The sequence below is a fragment of the Opisthorchis viverrini genome (assembly GCF_000715545.1).
Source record: "Opisthorchis viverrini unplaced genomic scaffold opera_v5_130, whole genome shotgun sequence".
NCBI lineage: Eukaryota > Metazoa > Platyhelminthes > Trematoda > Opisthorchiida > Opisthorchiidae > Opisthorchis > Opisthorchis viverrini.
Window position 1 is genome coordinate 1,150,593 of NW_008751788.1, and position 24,816 is coordinate 1,175,408.

The following is a 24,816-nucleotide window of genomic DNA, read 5'->3' on the forward strand; positions in this document are numbered from 1 at the left end:
TAAACGGTTGTCTTACAGCATACACAGTGGTTGGAGTCTCAGAAAGACATTACTAATAGGGAACGCCGTAATTGAATAGTCAGGATCGCTGCTCATCTGTTGATTGAGCTTCTGCCTCCTCATAACTTCAAGAAAAATATGCCTACCTGCAACTGTTGATAGACTGGTCGATCACCTGTGCAAATTTCAATCACGTCCAAGTATGCAAATGAGCCAAACTTAATGGTAACTTTGTATCAAGACAGTAATACAGACGAATACATGTTTTATCGGTTGTGATGCCTTAAAGTACTCTTCTTTTATGAGATACATGCAAAAATTTCGGATCAACCATGCAACATCGATTCTGATGTAATAGCTTACCTCTGAGTGAGCATAAAAGAACGATAAACAAACAACCAAAAAATGCACAAGAATACCAAACGCTGGTCAAAGGCTCAACGATGGCGATACATGCCTTAGAAATGGGACATAGAATAGATCTGGAGAATGTGGAAGTCTTAAGACGGGGTCTGCGATTCACACCACATCGGCTGACAGCCGAGGCGGTGGAGATAACCAGGCATTACAGCGTGAACAGAATGGAGGGTGCGGAGCTGCCGACCGTATGGAAAGCAGTCTTAAGTAAGCCAAGTTGGCACATGACTGTATGGGTGTCAGTCCACTTAGAACCCTTATTAATACCCAAACCCCAACCCCGACCTTAGCACTAGCTCACCCACACAGACTGACAGAAGGTTCAAACGAAGTTCAAGAGGGCCCGTCAAATGAACCGAACCGATTGGTTTACGAAACACCAGGTCATATGAGGTAAGGTAGCAGACTAAGTGCCACCCAGGTGGATAGTTTCGTCCTTCTGAACTAACTAAGCAGTTCAAAGAAGGGGGCAGGCTGGAATCACTCAGATAAGTGTGATTCCGACTAGTCGTGGGGTTAAATTGAGAAATGACAAAAAATTTCTGAACATGTGTACGTAGAATTCAAACCCACACTACTGAAAGGTTGGCAATACTACGCTCTGTTTCTGAGTCCCAAGATCTTCCAAGACTTATCAGGCTCTTCACTAAGCCATAAAATCCTGAATGTTCGGCTGATCCAATAGACTGAAGGACGGTTCCAGAGCGTTTGATGGCTTTGACTTATCAACGAACAGCAGGTATTCCATTCTGATCCAATTTATTTGGGTCATACCAGACCAGCACATTGATCGACAAGGATTTTAGTCCAGAAATGATGCGCGCTCTTTGTTTTCGATTTCGTTTCACTTAAATGAGGAAACAGAACTAAAATAACCAACCAATCAATCGTGGTTGAAGGGTAACTCTGACTAGCAGCAAGTATATTAACACACACGCAACACTACCCATCGCTACGCTTTCCTACACCCCCTAACAACGAAATGATCATGTCGCCTCGATTGGTGATGAGACGTTTGCGATCAGACTGTCCAGCTCAGCGACCATGCCAACTACTATCTAAGCTAACTGAACTATCAACATTCCTCTCAATAGCAAGCCAGTTTCTAACTTGTTCCATCTTGTTGAGCTTCACTCACCTATACGAACCACTTGGGCAATGCAGCTGATGCTGAGTACGATTCAGCTGGATAGGCAGTGTGAAGCCCATATGCAGATCCGTGTAGTTATCGATTTTGCGGGCTGAAGCAGAACATAAGTTTGACCTAATGAGCCCCGAAAAGAGCGAAATTCGTAGAGGGCTGTCAAAGAGTTTTCAACAGCTTTGTGCCTAGTCTCTTACGTCCAGAAAACGTATGTCTCGAGACTTGGGCAGACTGCGAGCAGTACCTTTGGCCGGAAGCATACATTTTAGACAGGAGATTCAGCTAGACTTAGCCGTGTGAACCAAATTGGTGTGCAACCAGCTACATTGCATCTCCATTTTCACTGCAATTCCCAGGTCACGCTGATCAAATTCCAACTTTTTCAGGATTTTCCAGGAATATCTGGCAGCAGGGTTAAGGAAGCAGTGGAAACTGAGCTGGTCGAGATTGATGACGCGTTGCACAACCCCGTCGCAACTTTCTATGTATACTACGAAGCCGACCCAGGGACAAAACTTCAACATCACCCGAAAGAATTTAACTTGCACGCGGAGACAACAATTGGTAAGTGATCATTGATCGCCCCTATTTGAGGTCAAACAAATACGCGTCCTAATGAAACTGATATAAAAATTATCACCGGTGGAGTGTTTAACACTGACAAAACGTATGTGAAGAACTTTAAAAAATTCAGGAAACCTGCTGCCGTTTGTATAAACCTTACTTGCAAATTGCAAAATAGCCTTGCTGGTGTTCCCATCGGCAAGTTCTGTTCTGACAGAATCAGGCAAAGGGCCAAACTCCGCACGATATGGGTGTAGCTGGACCTGTCACGTGATCCTCTGTTTAGACACTGACAAGCTTCATATCTCAGGGCAGAGACTTGCACAGACAGTCTGATGATAAAAATGCATGAGTCTAGGGGTCACCAACGAGCAATTGTGATGTAGGCGGATATCAGATTCATCTTATGTGAAGCCCAGTCAGCTGGTGTATCAGAGTTAATGTTTGACTTCAGTACGATGGCTATTACCGACAGTTGGCCAGGAGGCCACCATACGCTACTTACTAACTTTAGACAAGAAACCAGTAAGTTAAACGTCTGGTGCTGCTGACTAATTCAGGCTAACTCTCTTTACAGATCCTCAGAGAGGACCTGGTGATTACCATAAGCGTAGCATTTTACCGGATGCTTAAAGTAGAGCAGTGGTTGGAGCCCGAAACGCCCAGTCCTATGATCGCCTTCTACTTTTTATTGGGCTGGTCAGCCGAGCATGAGGGATCAAATCGATGATCACTTGATTAAGCTTCTTGAACTTCTACGATTAAAACAAGAGTCCAGCAGCTGGTGTACCTCGTGTAAATTTTCGAGCTCGGGTCAACTAATCACAGCCTGATTCACCTTCACCCATCTGATCAATCGCGGAAAAGACAAACGCGTCCTCTTGGCTAGGAGTTTCGGGTTCCGATCGTTCCTTTGTGCTAAATTTCTTGTGATGTTCAACGGAATGTACTTTCACTCGTAATCGGATTTAGGTGGTACAAATATCGACTTGACACATGGTTGTCTCCGTCAGCCGTGAACAGAATAATTTTGATGAACAATTTAAGAAATCCATCCTTAACACCAAGCTGCCACAGGCCAATCAGATCAACCCTCCTTTGCTCCCCACACACGGAAGACTGTTATTGGCTGGCTGAGGTTACTACCTCCTAAAATATCTCTGGAATTGAGTGACATTTTGACCTGGTGAAGCTTGGCATTAACTAATGATTTATTCTTTACTCTCCATTTTTTCCGGAGCCTCCAACGTCCTGTGCACCAAGCGTAGCGTAGCCAACTCAAAGCTGAGTAAGTCATTTAAACACACACTCTAACAGTTTATCCAACTTATGTTTTCACCGTCTTGGCATCTGACTGATAATAAAACGCGAAATAAACGCCCGGTAAAGCAGCTAAACGATAAAAAACTGTCCGCTCAATAAAACATGGGCAAACTCGTGTAGTCGACAAACGTATCCCGCGTGTTAATAGAACCTGCAATTGTCTAGGTGGATTATTCGCTGAAAGGAAGAAAACACTTGGGTAAGGAATTTCCTCTGGAGTGAGGCTTCTTTTCAAGGAGAATTTAACGCAAAATGCCACCTGTAGCAAACGCAAAAGTATGCCATTGTCACTGAGAGAAATTGGTTTGCTTGCGGTCCTTTCAGGGACTGATTAGCGAAAGTGTCACTAATGAGTCACCTTGTGGGCTTTCATGTTGCAAATTCGTTAATGTACCGTACTTTATATTCACGCACGAGTAAAGGGGGTGAGTGTTAGTGGGAATCATCATTAGCTAAACCGCCATTAATCGACTACTCACCTACTAAATACGTATGATCAGAAAACCACGCTTAACTACTGAACAATTTGAAGGCCCTCAGTGAGAGACATCAATGAACAAGAGGGAAACGTCCTCAATTATGGACTGTTACTTGCTCATGAGTTCTCATCCTAGCGTACCAAATAAAAGATGGGGCGGCTTGTGTGCAGTGCATTCGGTTGAAGAACATCATAAAGGGGAGATTCATTTGAGTCTCCCGTGAAAACCAAATTGATTTCCAAATGAATGTATTTCTCGAAGCAGTCCAATTTGGGTTCAAGTAGATCATAAGGTTGATGGAAACTCGGGGACTGTGCCTTCTTGATGAGCCCGAAGTGGAAGGGAGAAACCGGTCATGGGCTGTCGAAGAGTTTTCAGCAACCTTGTGAGTAGTTTTTTTTTATGAAAATATACTGAGATATCTCGAGTATCGTGCCAACTGAAACATGAAGCGGCCTGCGTGCAGAACATCATAAACGAGAGATTCAGTTGAGTCTCTCGTGAAAATTGATTTGATTTGCAAATGAGTGTATTTCTCATGACATCCTTTGTTCCTTACTGCTATGTCAAATTCTGTTCACCTCTAGGTTCCCACCAATTCGAATTGGGCACGGGAAACAGCGATCGTCTCGATGAGGGGTAACTCGGTATGCGTAACACATGGTCCAGCCAGCTTAGTTTGCAAGGATGGACGCATCCATTGTAAGAAGTACCGTAAGCTTCACCAAAAACCCGTCCGTCTCCTGATCACCTCATTACAAATTCCCTGATTTCAGCCGTTTCGGGCTAGAGTTCTGAGACGTCATTAGTCAGCCATCTGGAAATGTTTCAGAACGTTGGCCAGAAGTGGCCACGCTCTAACAAGCCTCCGTACAACACTATAGCCTGTGATGTACGTATAGTGTTAAACAACCTACAGTGTCAGCCCTTAAGTTCTCAAAGGAAATGTTCAGAGACGGTACATCCTACAGTATAGGCATGATTTTATACACAAAGTTGGGAGAAATCGTCCCATCGATATCATAGTTAAGCAAGCTGTGAAGTTTTCTTTTGTTCAAGACATCCGGGAGGTCAGTGCACCGAAAGTGTAAAAAGTTCAGTTGAAAATTTGTCAAAATGTATTGCCCATTTTCATACCTCCCCTGTGAAATAGCATTGACGGAGGTGCTAATTTGGCTTGTCCGCGAAGGTTATCAGATTGGTCAATTCTGGCTTTATTGCTTCCCTTCATCCCAAACTCTTCACAGCAAATGAAAGGATCATCTTAGAAGAATGTAAAGTGGTAGCGAAGCGTTGTAATTTTACAAATTAGAAATATCTGTGGTGGTGGCTGAAGTAACTCTGGGAGGTTCTCTTTTCAAAAAAGAAATCACACACAAGGTCGCTATAAACTCTTCGACGGCCCAGGACCGGTTTCACTCTTCCACTTCGGGCAGGTAGGCGAGGCGCAGTCCCCGAGTTTTCGTCAACCTTATGTTCTACTTGAACTCAAATTGGACTGTTTTCGAGAAATAAACTCATTTACAAATCAATTTGGAATCTCTCGTTTATGATATTGTACAACTGAGTGTGCTTCGCACAGGCCGCCTCATGTTTCAGTTGATATCATATTCGAGATATCGCAGTATATTTTCATAAAGGAAACTACTCACAAGATTGTTGAAAACGCTTCGACAGCCCATGACCAGCATTTTGTTACAACGTGTCCTCTGGATCTCTGCATGTCTGACTGGAACTTTTAGGCCAGGCGAAAATGGCTGATTCAGTTCTGCTCAACAGTCAGTTCTGTCATATGCTTTATCTTAAGAATTGAGAACATTTACTTGACTCGACCGGAATGCCTATTTATCCATAGACATATAATTCTAAACTGTGGTGATGTGTGAACGTCGAGGATCCTCGTGTGTACCAAACACTGTTTGGACCAGATTCTCATACGCCACATCCGTTGAACGCGGAATTTGGGCCTTTTCGGCCCCCCCCCCCCAGAGCCAGATGGAATCCTGAAATGAATTAAATCTAAGATATAGTTTACACCAGAGGCTGGACTTACTGTTTAAGCAACCAGTTTGCGTGTACAACGTCCAGCCAAAGGGTTGTCTATAAACAAAGCACGGGTTCAAGTAGAACATAAGGTTGACGGAAACTCGGGGAATTCGCCTACCTGATGAGCCTCAAGAAAGGCGAAACCGGACGTGGGCTGTCGAAGAGTTTTCAGCAACCTTATGAGTAGTTTCCTTTATGAAAAAGCGCAGTGTTGTTCACACGGTATCAAGGAACCATTCATAAGCCCCTGTGTCTGGATTTATTCCTTGCTCTAATGTGCTTGTATCGTTTCTTTTGTTCCTCCTCGCTGCCATTCCATGAGTTTCTTCCCTTTGGCAAACACATCTTAAATCTGGGATTAACTCGCTCGTTACTTTTCCGTAGTGTCCCGTGCTGACGAACATTTCTATCCACATAAGTATGTCTTACCTGGACGTCCAAAGAAGGCGGAAAAGATCCCTTTTCCGATTTTGTTTCTCATGTTCTTCTGTGTAAGTGGTAACTTAGATTTGAAATGAAGCCGTGCAGTTATTTTCCTTGTCATCTAACTCAGGGCTTGGTTACGCCTCAGTGCGGATATTCTAATCCTTCTAAATGGAACTCGAAGTGGCCGTGTTTAGCACATTTGGTTAAACATCATAGACAAGAAAATCAGCTGGATTCTGATAAGTTTCTTCGTTCGAAGCAAATCAGTGTGTAAATGAATGTATTTCACGGACTGTGACCAATTCGGGGTCAATTAGAACATATTGTTGACAAAAATTCAAGAAGCGCACCTACCTGACGAGCTCCAAGAAAGGCGAAACCTGTCGTGTTCTGTCGAAGAGTTTTCAGCAATGTGTACCGTCAAGATAACAGACAAGCTTTCTAGATTCATGATGGCAGTTTATATCTTAAAACTTGAGTAATAAAGACGACAATATTCGGTCATCAACTTCAGACGAAAACAGCTTGGAGACCACCTCACCCGATAGTTCCGTCCTTCAAACACAGATACACATGCATACAGGTGTGCATCTGTCACAATCCGTTATCATGGGAGGAGGTTCCACAAAATGGGCCCGAGAGAAAGTAAACGGTTTCAAAGGCTAGTCGTTGTCGATGTAGATACCATAACGCACCGAAGTAGTGGTGACAAGAGCTCATCCACCTACGAGTTCTTGAGTCGTAATGAGCTGTGAATCAGTAAAACTCGTCCGGTTAGCAATGCTGTTTCCCTTAAGAGGGTTTCTTACTGCTCTGAACCGTCTTTAAGGTTCATCATTTGCCCAAGCGAACTTTTCCAAGTTGTTTGAACAGGTTTAACGAAATGGCCTTGGGAATTAAGAGTACCTAAGGGTTCTTTGTTCCTGTATTCAGAGAAAACAGGTGTTAATAAGATTGGCGTGGCGTCTGGGTTCCATATGAGCGGGCTGCAAACATGGTTGTCTGTAACCAGATGACTGAGATGAGTTTAGATCAGCTGATCACCAGGCCTAGAGGGCGAATGATTTCGTTTTAAGCGAACAGGCAATAAACTTAATTCATCATCTGTCGCCATGGCGTTTCCCGTCCGTACGATAACCAAAAAGCATTTATGCTCCAGGACCTAGAATTGCCCTTGGAAAATTTTTCTGCTCAGTCTACAACAAAAATGAAATATTTATGCTATAATAATAATACTGTGGTTGACAAAATTACGCGCTTTGTCTATCCTCTATTAGAGGTTCGCTTCAGATTTCCGGTCCCGCCAAACATGACCGTAGACGCGAGCAAAAGCAGCCAAGCCAAAGCCCTCTCAGATATGATGACCAAAGTGAGTTCACCGTGATAATGAAGCTCTAAGCCATGACTGTGAAATCAGTTGGCAGAAACGAACCTATCGTTTTTTATTATGAAAAAGTGGATAGGTTGCAGACTGTTGACGATACTTGTCAGTACTGGTGAACAAGCAAGGTAGTCCACTAAATCGGGTACCTCATGAAACCCAATTGAGAATTTTTCATTGGAATGTTGAAACTGATGCAAGCTCCCAAATAATAAATAACTGACAACATATCCAGCAGAACTTTCATCTATTTTCAACGACCGACGTCTGTCTTACCTGATATGAGGTTGTAGAGAGACTGTGTCCCAAAAGGCTATGTTTTCAACACCTCGATATTATTTCTACCGCTTTAGGCTCTTTTGGTTAACCAAATGATCACACTGCTTGTCGTTCCCCTATTGGTGCACTGCTGATGATGGCCTTAACACAAATTGGAAGGTATATGCACTAATAAAGGTTTTTAGTATGGTTGACAGTGGTGGGTTGCAACTCGTATAAAAATAAATACAGTGCAAAATGGGAGCAAGTCAACAGGAGGAACTTATCGTCTGTGAGAGTGCCTTGGTGAAAGTCCGGACGGTGGCTGCAACATGTGCTCCATCGTTGTCCGTGGACTTGTGAAGAGTGGTTGACTTCTTGCTCGCGCGCGCGCGCGCGAATCTGTGTATTCTGACTGTGTTCGGTTTCCCTACACATGCAGGTCCGTTTGCGCGTACGTAGGCGTTTCAGCACATGAGTGGTTACTACGCTCACTAGACGGTACAGACAATCGACATCCGATGGGTCACCTTAATGTGGCGTGTTTGTGGGTATGAAAAAAGACAGGTCTCGTGATCCGGTGAGCGACTGTGAGCTGAACAGTCAAGTGTGTGATTGACCGGGTAGCTACACCCCTCATCTTCCATAAAAATTACGAAGCATTTTTCTGAAATGTAATGAACCACTTGGATTCAAGTTGAACACAAAGTTGACGGAACCTCAGGGACTTCGCCTTGATAATGAGCCCAAAATCGTGAAATCGATCGTGGGTTGTTGGAGACAGTAATGTCCAATTACTAATGTTGAAACCAACTCACTGACATCAAGTACTGTTACAACCAAGTCGATCATCAGAGCTGTGGCGAAACGAAGGACATCTGTTTTACAACATTTTCAACTGGCCGACATTGGTTCATCATCATCGTGAATATTACATAGTAATTACGAGCCAATAATAACGCTACTTCTGGTTTGTGTCTTCTACCCCGATGGCTTCAAAAGCCTGAGTACCGTTCTCCCACCACGGCTGGTGAGGTCGAGTCACGTGACGCTTTGGACGTATCAGTCAGCTGATACGATTATTTATTGGAATGAGAAAACCCACACACCTCCAGCCCCAAGTTTCCGGACAAAGCCACTGCCCAAGGGGGGGGGGGGGGGGGGGCTTGAAATAATGAATGAAATTTAACAAGACTCAAACGTTGTCGTAATAAGCACGTGTATTGTACGGTTTTTGCGCATAGCATTCCAGTGACGTTCTTATTATATTACAGCCAGATGATATGTCGCGTTCATGTATGCCTCAATTCTTTTTTAACGCGGCAGTTCTTATAACAGTATTCACAAACGCTTAAAACATACTTATTGATTTTCAACAATGAACCATTTATTCAGATTCAGGAACTAAACAGAAACTTCGACATGAATCAGGTGGTTGAATCTACCGTACTGGAAGGCTTCGAGTTCACGGGATCTCCTGTAATGTTTCGAGGCATGGTCAATTTTAATCTGTACAAATTGCAAAAGCGTTTTATACAATTTGACTGGACCAATCCCGTCAACACATTCAATCTCTACATGCGGAATCAAATACCGTTCTTTATGAAGGGTAAGTGGTGAATGGCATTCGAACCTCGATTTGTGTGCCGATCTGTGTACTAAACTAATCCTGTTGTCCAGAACGCCCAGAGGCATCGAGGGCAAGCGATAAGGTGTCTTGTTGATCGTGCGGGATACGGGTCAACAGTTCTTGTAATGTGGGACGGTTGATGGACCTTTGAAGTGGAGCATTTATAGAGAACTTGGCTTTGAGGTCACCCCTGCTTTCTCGAAAGTACACGGGGAGGACGCCAGAAGGTAGTCAACATTCACTGACTCCCATTAACATATTTTATTTGTCAATCGAGATTTTGTCCTGTCTGTGAGACCTGGGCATCTAAGGTGTGCATTATGGGAGAGGCTGCTGAAGATGATGATGTTTGTGAGGGTTTTGAAACCCAACTTGTGGATTCACACTGGACAGCGTTGACGCTGAGTATTAACGGTATTTTCCTCAGCTTAGTTCTCCGTCTGAGCCTCCCAAGCTAGCGTTCACGTCAAAACAACCACCAAAGGTGCACAAGGTCTATTAATGCCCAAAACGAAGTCAAGAACAGTTGTACAGCGCTTCGTATATATAGCGTAGGCGGTTATAACCTTCTGGAGATTCTGACGCGTTCTGGATGCGCCATTGGCAACCAGCATTCGGCCAATACTGGATCATGGTTGGCTGTTGGGCCCAGATTTTCGACCAATCCGATCTCGTCTTGATGCCGGACCGACAGGCGTCCCGAATTCTTGGCCAATCTGGTGCGGGCTAGGCCTATCGGCCGTAGCAGCACCTAAAGACGTGAGGTATAGCGGGATCCGTGTGGAATTCTGCCTAACACGTTGAAAGGTACAAAATGTTTATGAATAGACTGGTGCACAGGAATCAAACAGTCTTTTAAGAAATTAGTTTGGAAATGCACGTTAGAAGCCGCTCTTAAATTGTGAAGCAAGACTAGCAAAATTGCCGTCAGCCTTTTGAGAAAGTGAGCAGCTGGTGTCATAGTATGCGGCACTTATTGACCTGCACTGGTCATGATTTTAGAGGTACATGAATTGACGAACAAAGGTTCCGAAAAATTCTCCTCAGATCACACACATACAGTGGACAGAGAATTCGAAACTCGTTTAAAAAGCAAAAGTTCTCACGACAGGAAAGCGATGCACTTTAGGCTTCCGTTTAACAGCGATTTTCGGGGCAAACTAGTCAAACTCTGCATTCCAGAATTCCATGGTCCAGAAGCCCCCGACGGCTACCTACATTACTCATTTGTGAGTCTACAAGTAGTATCCTGTAGCACTGAAATCGATTTCCGAATGGAAGTATCTTCTAAATCATCACATACTTTCACAGGGAACGTCAAAAATATCTCTTCGGGTTCTCTTTTAAATTACTGACATGCTCTAGTGTGCAAATACACGTCACTAATCAGTCTTGTTTTCTTAAAAAAAACAGCGGCGACTAGTTGTGGCGGACTTGACTGAACATCATGGATGCAACAAGTACGTCTAAACTGGCGCCCAACATTCGCACAATGAAGTTGAATTTTCGAGAGCCTCGACACGTCCCTGATGGATCAAAACAGACAGGCAATTAGGTTCAGAGTACCAGTCCAGACAGATGACAAGGCTTCAAACAATCGGTTGTCAAATCCCATTGCTTGGTTCTTCCATACTTGCATGGTGGATGGTAGTGGGCTGTGGAACCTAAGCTACCGTCGGTCTGCACAAAGTGTTCACTTTCCAACACCTACCTTTACACTCGGATGAAGAATGTAACCGAGAAGAAGTATCTGTCACTTCTACACAGAGCGATTTAAGCTCGTGGACTCGTTTTTAAAAATAACTCCCCTGTTAAAGAAGCAGCAAAACAATTGTCGTCTGTTAGATTCCAAGTGCTTTGGATCTTTGGGAACGTTGTAAGGAGGACTTGAATGTCTGCATTCTCGTAGGGGTGGGGGCGGGTTCCGATTACGATAGTGACTCAAGTGTAGGATACGGGTTTGATTGTTGTTGTTCTGTGACGCCCGAATGTTGTCAATACATCATAACGGCTGTGGACACCAAGTGAACACCCCAGACGAAGACATCACATGATAGGGGGCCTCGGTCGCATACACCATACTGTTGCATAGTGCCACCCTGGAGATGTAGCCCACATCCGTAAATCAAGGATACGTCCCGAGGCACCATAGAGGGCTGACTACAAAGTGTAAAGTAACGTTATCAGTACAAAATGACACTCGATTCAAGTTTGTTTTTGCATCTGTGCTTCAAATACTGCTGTCAGTGTTAACTACTGTTTTACTTTTCTAGCTCTGTCGGTTGTCAGCACGACGGTTGACTGCACATTCGCTTCCGAGGAACCCTAAGGTGAGACTGCGTTGCCATCTATGTGTGGCGACTGTCAATTTCAAATAGAAAGTCCTTTTTCTTTTATAGAGAAAAGCAGTTTTCTGAGCTCGTATCAAATTAGCAAGAGGCCGAGTGCACTTAGCTTTAGATTTCCCTAGTTTACCGTCAAACCGTAAACATGGTCAGTTCGGTCAGCGTAACGCTAAGAACATTGTCCTGTCTTTAAATATCTTACAGTGGGTCCGCATTCGTACATTTTCCACTGGCTTCTGGCAAAATAACGAAATTTATGCGGGCTAGTAAGTCGTCGAACATCAGTGTCATTGAGACATTTCGCTTCGACTCAGTGCTTCATGTAGAATCTTGTAGAACACATTAGTTATCATACTGGATTTCATTGGAAGTTGTTGGTTAATTATCATGATATGGGTGGAACACTGATATTGTATCGTGGGTAGCCGTCTGTTGGTTACGCCTGCACTGAGCCTGCCAGACTGCGCGATAAGGCGGAGACAGAGAACCCCGGACACGGCTGTATTGTCAGGACAAAACATACAGAGATTCTGCGTAAATGTGTGGGCTAAATGTGTGTGTGGGCGTAAATGTGTTCACTTGTTCGTTCCGTACAACCAATGGCAGTGTTTCGGTCGTGAACAATTTCAGTCCCACTCCATTGGTCTTATGTTGCTGAGCCGTGTTTGGTGAGCTTAGTTGTGACCTTGGGGATGCCTCCCTATCTGTACGCGTGCTTTTTCATATGTGAGCGCGTCCTAGCAACTGAACCCTTGTCAACAGTTCGCACTCTGGAAAAGTGTCGAAACACAAAACACACGCAGCTGGGGAACAGAAACAGAGCAGACACTGTGGAAGTCAAATAAGGTACGAGCGCAAAGTGCACGGCCACCTCAGAAGACTATTTTTTCAATGAATTTGTGTGTTGCTTAAATAGGGGTTCAACATCACAACTAGGTTTCGTTTGCTGTAGTTTGTGACCAATGTAAGTCGGTCGAGATTTGATTCTGGGGGAGGGGAAGTCGAGACCCATTGGTCAACTGCTTCATTATTATTTTAAATCATTATCAGTGCGTATCTCTCTAGCTTCCTGGGCGATTCGATCCAGCGACATCATGGCTCGCTTTGAGGACTAACACGTTCAGTCACAATGCTTGATCAGCATTTCAGTTAACTTAATTTGGGACTGGGTATAACAAATCTCCTTTAACCAACGAGTTCACGGCAAGTGCTCACGTGCTGACTGGCACCTTGAGTGATCAAGTAATGTGAACGCCACGACTGAAGAATGAGTGGGGCTTTGCTCTCTCTGTGTGTGGGTTAATCACTGCCGATCAACGGCTTTTGACCGAAAGATTTGGTGTTCAGCTACTGGCCGTAAGTCATTAGTTCGAAACTTCCTGGAGTTGCGTGAGTTACGCACTGATGACTGTTTCCCTGGAGGATGAAACAGCGGTGCAGTGCTTTTCGCGTTTTCGGCATAGATTGACTTGACCTCGATAGAAAGTCTCCCAACCAACGAAGTAATGAAGTTGTGAATAGTTGCGAACATTGTGATGGTTAGGGTAGACAACGATTTGCAACGATTTATTCATGGGCTTATTCGGGGTTTCATCCGTTTACATGAAAATACATGACAGATTATCTGCGCTGACACAGTGAGTAGACTGTCCTTCGATTTAATTCGCACTAACTTCCCCAGTCAGTAGTAGTCTCTTCTGAGTTACCACAGCGACCATCCAAATTGTCACAAACAAAGCTACATTGGGGCGACACTTTGTAAGCGGATCAAGGAGCATTGCAGCACGGCGGAATTAAAGATTAAAACATCTATACAAATTATCCAAGAGAACTGGATACAAAAGGAATTTCATCTGAAGATCACTCAGGAAGCCAAATAGGACCAATGCAACAACACAGAGTGGAAGCAAATGAGCCACACTCGCAAACATGAAGAACACCGCTGAAATGACGGCAAGACTCCTGTGACATCACAATACGACGGCACTTACACACCTATGAACACTTTGCGTAGGACATTATGGGAACCAAAGGCAAAGTATACACAATGATGAAGAGCAATGTCACATACTAGATCCAATGCAATGACTGCCACCCACAGTGTATGGGGATAAACGGAAAGGAAGCTCTTCACCAGATATATCGACACAAGCTCACTACTAAACGACACGATCGATTTCCTCTGATCTCCGTGCACAAAGATCAAGAAGGACTAGAGAGGTGTTCGCCTACTGGTTCAAACAAGAACGAAGAAAGTACATGAACCAAGGGAAGCGTGGCACTGTCAACAAACATATCGAAATTGATTATGTTTACTCACCACTGAGACCAAGAGAACGCCAGAAACACAGAGCTCTGAGACCCGAAAGCAACCAGGTGAGAAACTCATAAGGGAGTCAGGAAAGCTCGATTAAAACGGACGCATCAGTTTGATTGGAGGAGACGCCCAAAGTACCAAACTAAACGGCGGACGCAGAGACGTCCGCTATTACACTGTAGGAAATAGGGCGGCGCAACCAACCAACTAGCCTCAAGAAGATCAGACCACAGTGCAATGCAAATTGAGATGAGGATCAATCAAAGCCAAGGAAGAAGCTACTAAAAGTAGACGGCATCGGGATCACCGATCATTTCAATGAAACACAGACCACAACGCAACAGGGATAACAAATGAGCTAATCGATTTATGAAAAACGCTGTCCCCCAAATTACCAATCACGATAGAAGATAACAGTTTCCTTTGCATGCGGGATAACAAATGAGCTAATCGATTTATGAAAAACGCTGTCCCCCAAATTACCAATCACGATAGAAGATAACAGATAGCCTTCAAATGCTGTATAAACTCACGCAGGCAAAGAGAATGTGCCCACCCAACTGCACACTGATGATGTATCCTCGTTTGCAGATCAATTGCATGGTTCGGCGGACAGATCACCAGGCACATGGAGAACTAATACTCTAATATATATCACGAGGTACGCACAAATTATCGCAACAATCGCATTTCGTTAACGGAGGCTGTCGCAGATAGCCAACCTACCAGCCAGTCAAAATTGTGGCCAGTCATCTACTTGGGTGGCTGGCTTGTAAATTTGTTAGTAGTCAGCTAAATTAAACACTCGTTATTGTTGCACTTCCAGGAAATCATCCTTAAGAGCGACAATCTCTTACTCGAAGTTAACCGCTTGATGAATACTTAGTCGGCGAACTTCGCCCCGAAATAGACCATTTTCTGTCGCTAGTTTGAGGTACAACTCCAACAAGTGCAAACCAGTCATAATTGTGTGATAAGTAATGGCTCAGCTTTGGCATGCCTTCCGCGCTAAGCTGTTTTGCAGCTCCAGAGAGGCACGAGGGCTGAGATACTGTCAGGCTGTCGACGTCCGTACAATAGTCGTCGAAATTCCGGGGTCCCGTTCGAACTACTGGCCTTTTAATCAGTAGTCTTGCCTTCTGAGCTTTCTCAAGCTTAATGCAGTGAGCAATACTGGTAGACACTTCAGTAGCTACGGTCTTGGTTTCGCTGAATACCTCAACCTCGGTATTATTCTTTTTGTTCCAGCTTTCCTCAATGAACTCAAATGTTCTGGAAATTCAAATCGATTTGAAAAACCGTGCCGAAGCTGAGAAGAACACTTTCTTGCTGTGTTTGTGGTGATACATATACTCTTGCCTCTGCCCCATATGCCCTTTGTTCAGTTGACGCTCAGCTTGTGATATCATATTATGTCTATATCCACTAAGGTGTGAAACGCGTTCAGTTGGCCGTTTGTATGTTAGACTTTAATTACATGTTCTAAATATGTTCTGAATCGACGTTTGCTATTTGTCTACTTAAATCCTACGGTGAGCAAACGGTTTTCGCTCTCGTGTGTTCGTTTTTACTTTGTATCAATGCTGGTGGGTGTGGACGAATGAAGTATCAGCTGATCGACTTCACTACAACGACAGAACTCACCGAATTCCCGTTGTACTGCATACAAACTTTGGGACAGGACGAACTGACCGCCGATTAGTTTCATTATTTCCACGGGATCACTCACTCAACGGGAGTGATGGAGAGGGAAATTTCAACCCGTTTACTAAGTACGGTGCATTGAGAACGAATGTAGTCAGATAGATTGAGTGTTCTGCGTCTCCGGTTGGTTGGTGTAGCATTTGTGTAATCGGTTTCATCTTCACTGTGGAAATGCCGAAAAGAATCAACTGCGAACCTCGAATGTGTCTAGTGGAACATATGACGTGAAAGCCAGACCACATTTCAGTGGGGAGTCTAACACGCCGGCTAACATACAGGAGATTATGAAGTGATCCAAGGTGGGAATGCGACTCGAAAGTGTTCTTCGCCAGTGCCGTGGTGGCTGGATGGCGCCTATCCGAAATGGAAAGAACGTGCCAGCTGTCGCTCTCCGACCAGTTTATTCTCATTGCGGTCAGCTCAGTTAGCTTTTACCGTACTGATCGGATGTAGTGTTGCATCTTTCAGGCCAATCACTGTCATTTACAAGCATAACCCATGCAATTGTATCAACCAGTGTATGTACTGTGAGGCCCAGGTATTCCCCCACTGCCTTTATTCCTCACTCGGAACCAGTCACAGGATCTTATCAAGGTGATCTCTTCCGAAAAGGGCACCCCTGTTGAGAGGGGGGAGATTATCACTAGTTTTATGTGATAACTTGGTTTGTTTCAGGTCAGATTTTGTTTTCTAAGAAATCTGCTGCATCTGTTCGTACTTTCTATCTTTCCCCAACCCCTGATTTTACGCGAACTCTGATTGGTCGAAGCAAGAACTGTGGGAATTTCCCCGTAGTCATTAGTTTGCTGTTAATTGCCGTGTCAGATTGAGCCGTTTGACTGATCCTCCTCAGCTCTGTAAAAAAACTCTAGTTCAAATAGCATAAAAATCCTGTTAGGACAAACCTGTCATGCTGGCTGCTGATCAGGTGGCAGTTGGTCTGTTCGCCGAACTTAGCCATCGGCTTGCAATGGTTTCATCATCATGTAAGGAGGCATCGTCAGTGCTCGGTTGGGTTGGTCAGCCCAAGTTATGTTATAAAAAACTGCAAATATATTTGTGTTATCCATCATTAATTGACGTAAAGTGATGCGCCATTTTTGAAATTTCTGCTTGACATCTGACCGCCGTGTCTACTAAGGTGTGCTGTGACGCAATGCTGGCACCATCGCTACGGTTCACTTAGTTTAGGTATGTTGATCTCTATTGCCCCAACTTCTAAGCATGAGCTGAATTCTCACTGGAATATGCGTGTGCCATCGCAATAGATTTGATGGTTCGATTCGAGTGCGTGGGGTGCAATGGCGGAGTCGCTTTCAAGATTCAAGACTCAGTCAATTTCGTGGAGGAAATCGGGCACACCACGTGAATCGCACCTGGCTGTCCGGTCAATGTATTTGGCTGGGTTGGGTTTTCGTCCCCCTGTCCCACCATTCCGGGTGTTGTCCTCCCCATTTGTTGTATAATGAAGCGTGCTTTTTCCTTACTGAGTCGTTTCAGTTAATCTGCTCGCATCGAACTATACGAGTATAGCTTGTTGACACGGCTAACTATAAGGATCCGACAACTGCCAGTCTGGCGTAGTGTGGATTCGATGACCCATCTGAGTGGATGCTTTTCCTGTAAATTCCCGTCGAGAATCCATGGCTAATTCGTCCAAACGTAGCGTTATTCGTTACGTTTGGAGCGTGTTCAACCCCGATTCTCCCCTCGAATACTATTAAGCTCATATGCTATCATGAAGCTCGGAGTGGCATTCGGACACAGACATCCACCCTACGTTTACCAGAGCGACCCAATATATATGGAGTAAGACACACATATTTCACGAATTTAAGTTCAGGAGACGATGTGTGAAAGTTCTGCAACTTCTGATGGAATACTGAGCTGTGAAACAATTTCTGAGAGGAAAACAACCGGCTGCTGTATGCACTCATGAGCAGCAAGACAACCAAACACATGAATCAGTAGTTTATTGGGAAGTGAAGTTGAGCACAAACGAGATTGGTGCAGGATGTCACCGCAAACAAAGACAGATGTGCCTGAAAGTGCAAGATATTCCGGTACATACATTTCCGTTACCAACCTTTCGATACTAGATTAGTTGGCAGTCGTTGAGAGACTAAAATTAGTTGGGCACAACGACTCTTCCGCTCAGCCTGGCTCTCGTTGTTCACCGTTGAGGGTCAGCGTCATCTTGTTCTCCCGAATGTTTGTCTCAGAACTTATTTGGCTACAACATCCGCCAAACACCTGAGCACTTATTGGGCTTCTAAGTTCACGATAGTGGTGACTGCCCTTATTGCTGACAGTTAGGCTCACGCCATAAGCTACATCTTACGAATAAATCCATTACACAAGAGACACAGGATCACATTTTACATGAAAATCCAAGTGTCAGTCCTATTGGACACTGGCAGCTCACAGAAGCTAGCTAGAAGTCAAGTGGAGTACAAAATGGTGTTTTGGTTTCCCAATTTGTAGCAGCACTGAGGCCGGAATTGTCGAATTATTCCGGCCCATTTTTGAGGGCAGCCTATAGCACACTGTATCGTGTGGCATGGCGTCATTTTTTCAGTTTATTTTCAGATTTTTCGAACAGAGTGTAGTCATTTCGGATTATTTGTGGTAAGATGGCACTAGATCCCTGTTCCATCCCGATTTTTTCTGTTTTTTTTCCACAATATCGTTGCAAGGAAACCGAACACTGGTGTTGTACTGTCGAAAATTATTATATATATGTACATATATATAAGTATATCGCATCAAAACGACTGTGGTATCTTTCACAATTTTCGTTCAAGCGGTCTTAAATATCAGCTCCTCGGTCGATATAGCTTGAGAGGGCTAGCGTAGTCACCAAACATAAACGGTTTTCTGATTTTCAAATGTTCCTCTTCGAAATGTCACTCGTTTGTCACTCGTTTGCTGAATGGGGTGGTATAGGGCAAGGGAATTATAGCAGCATGCCCCCGCATTTCTGAGTGCAACTCATAAGTGATACCCTATCTATTAGTGTAACGGTGATACTACTGATGGGGAAGGCATGTGAGTAGTATGTTATCTTCGTGTACATTAGCTTTGCGTCTCTTGAAAAGTGAAATCTATTGCGAAATTTGTGGAGTCTCTATTTAGCTTTGTAGCATTTGCTTGGATTTGAGCGACAGTCAATGAATATCCAGGAAGGTTCAGGAAGACGCGTTTAAAGAGAAGATGGATATTCAGTTTTTGTAAACAAGACGCATTTGAGAGTTTTGCTTCCCTGTCCAATAGACTGTAACTGTTCGGTTGGCATTTTCTAATAAATAACTCCAAGGTTAGTACAATCTGGCTGTTGTTTGTGAGCCCTTTTTTAATCCCCCGTTTAAAAGTGGTACTATGCGGGCCGTTTCTTCGTGTGAAGAGTCCTGTCAAATGAAATGAAGTAACTTCTGCAGGCAGAATCGAGTGAACTTAATGGGGATTACACCCACGTCATAGGCTTTTTGATAGGATTTCTTTTATTGTGAGGTGGCCAAAATATGAATGTTGTCGAAAAACGAACGCTAGGATAATAAGAATAGGAACAAATGTATTTGTACTGTCAATGGTTTTCCTCAGCTATGCCGTAAGGTTAGTTCTCACTAAACAGAATGACTTGGTGATTGACAGAACTGAAAAGAGAACAGTACCTTGCCAATTCATCATGAAGAATTCATCAAGGTTAAATTATCACTGGAAAAAGACACCCTAGAATAACTCACCGCCTGAGAATTTGTCGTTAGGCCATCCCACAGATAAACTGGTCATGAAAATGTTTGAAACCTCTGAAGTTAGTGATTTATGTGACGTTTCAGTTAGGTTATCGGCGTCTCCAAAGGCGATTAGCTATTTCGAGGGTCCCCAGTGGAAGTATTCCTACGAAAGTTTCCTACTCTACCTTGGGATAGAAAGGCGACTGGAATAAAACTGGTGGCTCGTGGTAACTATGGTTGGAGTGGGAGTTGCACTCGTCTCCAAGGCTGTAAGCGACTTATTGGACAGAATCCCAGTAGTCATCTGCGCTGTGGGACCATAATGTACTACTCATAAGGTTCATGAAAACTCGTTGACAACTCACGACCGGTTTCGCCCTTCTCGGGGCTCATCAGGTAAGCACATTCCCCGGATTTCCGTCAACCTTTTGTTCTAATTGCAACCAAATGGCACGAAATTAGCGTACCACACTCATTTGTGAACCAATTTGATTTTTCGAGAGACTCACCCGGAACCCAGCAGGTCAATGCGGCAAACGGTGTTTACTTGTCGTATTAGCGCATGCCAGAGTGCAGGTCTGGGACCGACAAGGACGATTTTTTTATCAGGATCTGTCACGACTGCTTCGGTCGGCAAGAAGGATACGAGTGCTCAAGTTGGACGACTAAATCCGGAAGAAGCACAGTTAGGTGGTAGATTTGGAGTCGATACTCAGCGTTCGGATAGTGGAAAGCGACTTCTTCAGTGTCTGTTTCTGGTCAGTACAAACCTCCAACACGAACGCTCCAATCGAGTTACTTATAGACCACCTGCCACTAGACGGTTTTGGACTCAGTTGGACCACGTGACTATCAATTACCGATGGAATCGTCAATTAAAGATTGTCGTTCCTTCTGGTATGCTCAAATCGACTCTGATCACGCCCGATTATCATTCCGCTCTCCGTCAGCACTAAGCGTGCCAAAGGAGAGCAGCTCCGTTAATCAAAAACTGATTGACTGAAACTGGTCATAGGCGTGTAATGTGCGGAGGATGCTCTTGATTTTTGACACTGAACCCAGGTTTTAAGCAGACGGCGTCCGTAGGCCACATGGGGATGCTTGGCGATTTCCACGGCCTCGGCCACCAGTCGCTGTGGTGTGAATCTTAAACCCCGTCTCAAGATGTCCATATTTTCTAAATCTATCCTATGCCCAGTGTTTAGTGCATGCCCTGCCATTGCCGAATCTGTGACTATCGCCTGGGGTAGTGTACCCGAAATCTGTGAACGACCCCAAGAGGAATCTTCCAATAAGGTGCGCTAGACTGAAAAAGGAAGGACGAAAAACCCGGGTTCAGCATGAAGGCAAATCCCTCCTAACCAGTCTATCGTAAATGTCAGTCATCCCCACTAACCAACAAACCGGAACATCAAACTGAACACCCAGCACTGATCAAATGGGCTAGCCATAAGAAATCTCACGGATTGGTTCCCTGACTGCCTTAAAACCCAATGAACCTACTTACTTACCCACTTGGCCTGATGAAGCTTTTGTGTCAGAGGCGAAACGTTGCCCAGCAACAAATCCATCGATGGTTTACCAAACCTCTCTGAAACGATGACTGTCCAATCGGTCCCAAACATTTTCCAATTGATAGTGCCAGTTTACTTCTGCCAGGACGGTGGTTAGAAAAGCCTGCCACGTTTACTTCCAAAACACATTGGTTTCACCTAGCACTCTATTTATCGATCGGTTTTCCCGATGAGATACCACTTAAAGCAATTATAAACAAGCTACCACCATCGGCTCTACCCCAGACTTACCTGTCCGAAGCCTGTCCATCTACCTCAGATTCCCATAAACCTCTAACCAGCTAGAAAGCAGAAACTAATGCGTGTTAGATTGAAACGGCGGCTTCACATGTTGAATCAGCCATGTGCCACTTTGTCCGGATGCCAGCCGCCCTAATAACCGAACATCACATCATGCGGACAGATGTGTCACGTGCAGGACACGGACCAGACGAAGGCATGCCCTGATTGGTCAGAATGCCAGCCAATCTGGATCGAGCATCTTAAACTCGACGCTTCTCGCCCCCTCACGGAAATCCTAGCACGAACTTGTGGAACACCCTGTGATTACCTCATAGAGCTGTAATGATTTTCCTTTGTCTGTGGAGCAGGAAGCCAAGGGACCGATACAGAGTTGCACGACCGTCTAACAAGATACAACACACCTTTTAACCTTTTAACCAAAGCTGTTCCCATATTCTCTTATCCGTTAAATTAAATTCACAATCCCATTGACATATGGTTTCTTGTGAGGTCAGCCCATCCTGCGTGTGAAAGATACAAGACACTTGGACACAACCGGTATGATCCGAAAGTAAAACGTGAAGCCAAACAGTTTTCGGCCTCTTGACGGTCAAGTTAAGGAAACCATATAGACTGGGGTAGGTGACAAGACCAACCAAAAGCAGAGTGGCACTCAGAGTTTGCACAGATTAAGAGAGTCGGGTGCGTAAACACAAAGTCGGTCCATGACACATACGTGAATTGTGATCGGTAATTTGTGACAAAAGCCGCCAGATGAAAAAAGCGTGTGGGCAAATTTCGTCACGAAAAATGCAATTCCAGAGTTGGGAAACCGGTGCTTTGACTAGATTGTTTAGCATAGGCTCATTCGTTCTCCCTCTTGCTTTCTCCGGATGCTTCCTCATAGTCCTTAACCAGCGAAGTCATGTTAATTAGGGCGTCGTTGAATTCCGACTCTTCCATACCTTCACCAATGAACCAATGAACAAATGATCGTTTGGAATACAACAAATAGAACTTGTGAGTCAGTCGTTGCCAGGCCTGTCCCACGGAAGAGTTGTTTGCCAACATTACCACATTCTTATCACACTGAGCCACCCGACTATCTGGAACCGAGACCGGAGGCGAAGATGTGAGGCCTACTTTGAACCCAGTTGGACACCAGTCCACAAATTCTATGCATCGGGATGACTTCAGTTCTGTCAGGGCTTGATAGACATGGCTTGGACTCACATCACCACGATAGAGTAGAGTACATGACATGAACTTTCCGTACGTTGGATCAACCTTGACCATTTGATTTTCACGATCAAACACAGCAAGGGTAAGCTCTCTGGTAGTTAGGGTCTCATGCTCGGCTTTCTCCCAGGAAATACATGGAGCGAAATTACTCAGAGGGAAGTGGATGCGTGGATAGGGGACCAGATTGGTCTGAATCACATTGATGTCGCCGTTGAGGATGTTTGGGAAACGGAGGGAGGCTGTGATTGCACTTGTGGCTTGCGCGATCAATCGGTTGATTGACGTGTATGTAGTAACTGTCAGGCCTAAATATCGACCGCAAATGTCGTAAAGCGCTTCATTGTCCATTAGTAGTCCCAACTGAATATCTTCCATGGCAAAATGTTCCCCCAGGAGGCTGTTGTACGGTTCTACCAAAGAGTTGGATAAAGACGGGGATGGATAGACCGGGATTTCGATTTTGGTAAGTTTATGGAAGTCAGGCATGACATCCAAAAGGGCTGCTGTTAAACCGGCCCCCGTGCCCCCGCCAAGGCTCCTATACAATATGATGCCTTGCGGTGCCTCACAGCTTTCCAAGGATCGTCGAATCTCGCTGAGGATAGGGGCTATGAGTAACTTTCCGATGGTAAAAAAGCCTCGAGCAAAGTTATTTGCTGCATCCTCGTAGCCAGTGATCAGGCGATCTGGGTGGTAAAGTTTTCTCCACGGACCGACGCGAATTTCATCTGCACGCAAACCACAGAAAAAGTAAGAATCATCGAGACACAAATCCAAATGGCATTATAATAGGCTGATTCACCGAATAACAGGTATACTCTGGGACAGAAGTTGGAAACAAACTTCATAATGAAGAACGGAAACCACGAGGATTTAAGCCTAGTGTAGTGTTGATAGATACGTAAAGAAAAGGTTATACAGTGTCGTTCTACATGAGATACATTGGTCAACCCTTACAAACCCATCCCTGAAGAAGGGATTTTATCAGGATACAGTTTACCACCTTGTTTCCCATCTCTCGTGGTAAAAGGGAGGCGCATTTTCCCAATCCAGAGAGCAAATACATTCAAGGAAGATAGGGGCTATGAGTAACTTTCCGATGGTAAAGAAGCCTCGAGCAAAGTTATTTGCTGCATCCTCGTAGCCAGTGATCAGGCGATCTGGGTGGTAAAGTTTTCTCCACGGACCGACACGAATTTCATCTGCATGCAAACCACAGAAAAAGTAAGAATCATCGAGATACGAATCCAAATGGCATTATAATAGGCTGATTCACCGAATAACAGGTATACCCTGAGACAGAAGTTGGAAACAGATACAGTTGGAAACAGCATAAAGGACGGAAACCACGAAGATTTAAGCCCATTGTAGTGTTTATAGACACGTAAAGAAAAGGTTATACTGTGTCGTGAGATACATTGGTTCCCCCTTACAAACCCATCCCTGAAGAAGGGATTTTATCAGGATACAGTTTACCACCTTGTTTCCCATCTCTCGTGGTAAAAGGGAGGCGCATTTTCCCAATCCAGAGAGCAAATACATTCAAGGAAGAAATGGTTTTGATCATCAGAAGGGAGACACATTGTGCTAAAATATCCGGTCTGAACAGTCGTGTTGTCGTTCATGAACTTTACTCCAAGAGGTCACATGACTCACCCTATCTCATCGATCTTAGATTAACAAATTATATCATTTCGCTGAAGCGATTCGCAGATTCTGCCACTGACATTTTTATCGATAACTGATGATTTGAAGAATAAACCACAAGTGAGAAAGCAGATTGTTCAGCTCCAGAAGGCAAAAATTCAAAAATCTTATTTGAAATCCAAAAGTCTAACTGTTAATAATAATGTGGGAAACGATTTGAGATAAAGCTATCTAATCCCATCAATTACAGTAAATAAGCCCCCTAATCAGCGACCAGTTTTGCTTGTTTCGTGTGCATAATTCACTAGGCAAACGTGTCCGGATTAGACCACGTGCCCCCCCCCCCCCCCCCCCCCCCCTAAT

At 44.4% G+C, this 24,816-nt stretch overlaps 2 protein-coding genes across 2 annotated transcripts in view; one reads left to right on the plus strand and one right to left on the minus strand.

Moving 5' to 3' along the window:
- Positions 1–464: 464 nt before the first annotated feature.
- On the plus strand, positions 465–20,724 carry T265_06401 (hypothetical protein; the record flags this gene model as incomplete). The annotated part of the gene is made up of 5 exons (XM_009171649.1): positions 465–624; positions 1,958–2,125; positions 7,677–7,768; positions 9,440–9,647; positions 20,378–20,724. 5 exons carry the CDS (start codon positions 465–467, stop codon positions 20,722–20,724), a joined length of 975 nt encoding a protein of 324 aa, XP_009169913.1.
- Positions 20,725–22,112: 1,388 nt separating this feature from the next.
- Positions 22,113–24,816, minus strand: part of T265_06402 (hypothetical protein) — a gene marked incomplete at both ends in the record, with an annotated part of 22,919 nt that continues 20,215 nt past the window's right edge. The window contains one exon of the mRNA XM_009171650.1: positions 22,113–23,534. Coding sequence (XP_009169914.1) covers positions 22,429–23,534 — 1,106 coding nt within the window. The remainder of the gene's footprint in view (positions 23,535–24,816) is intronic.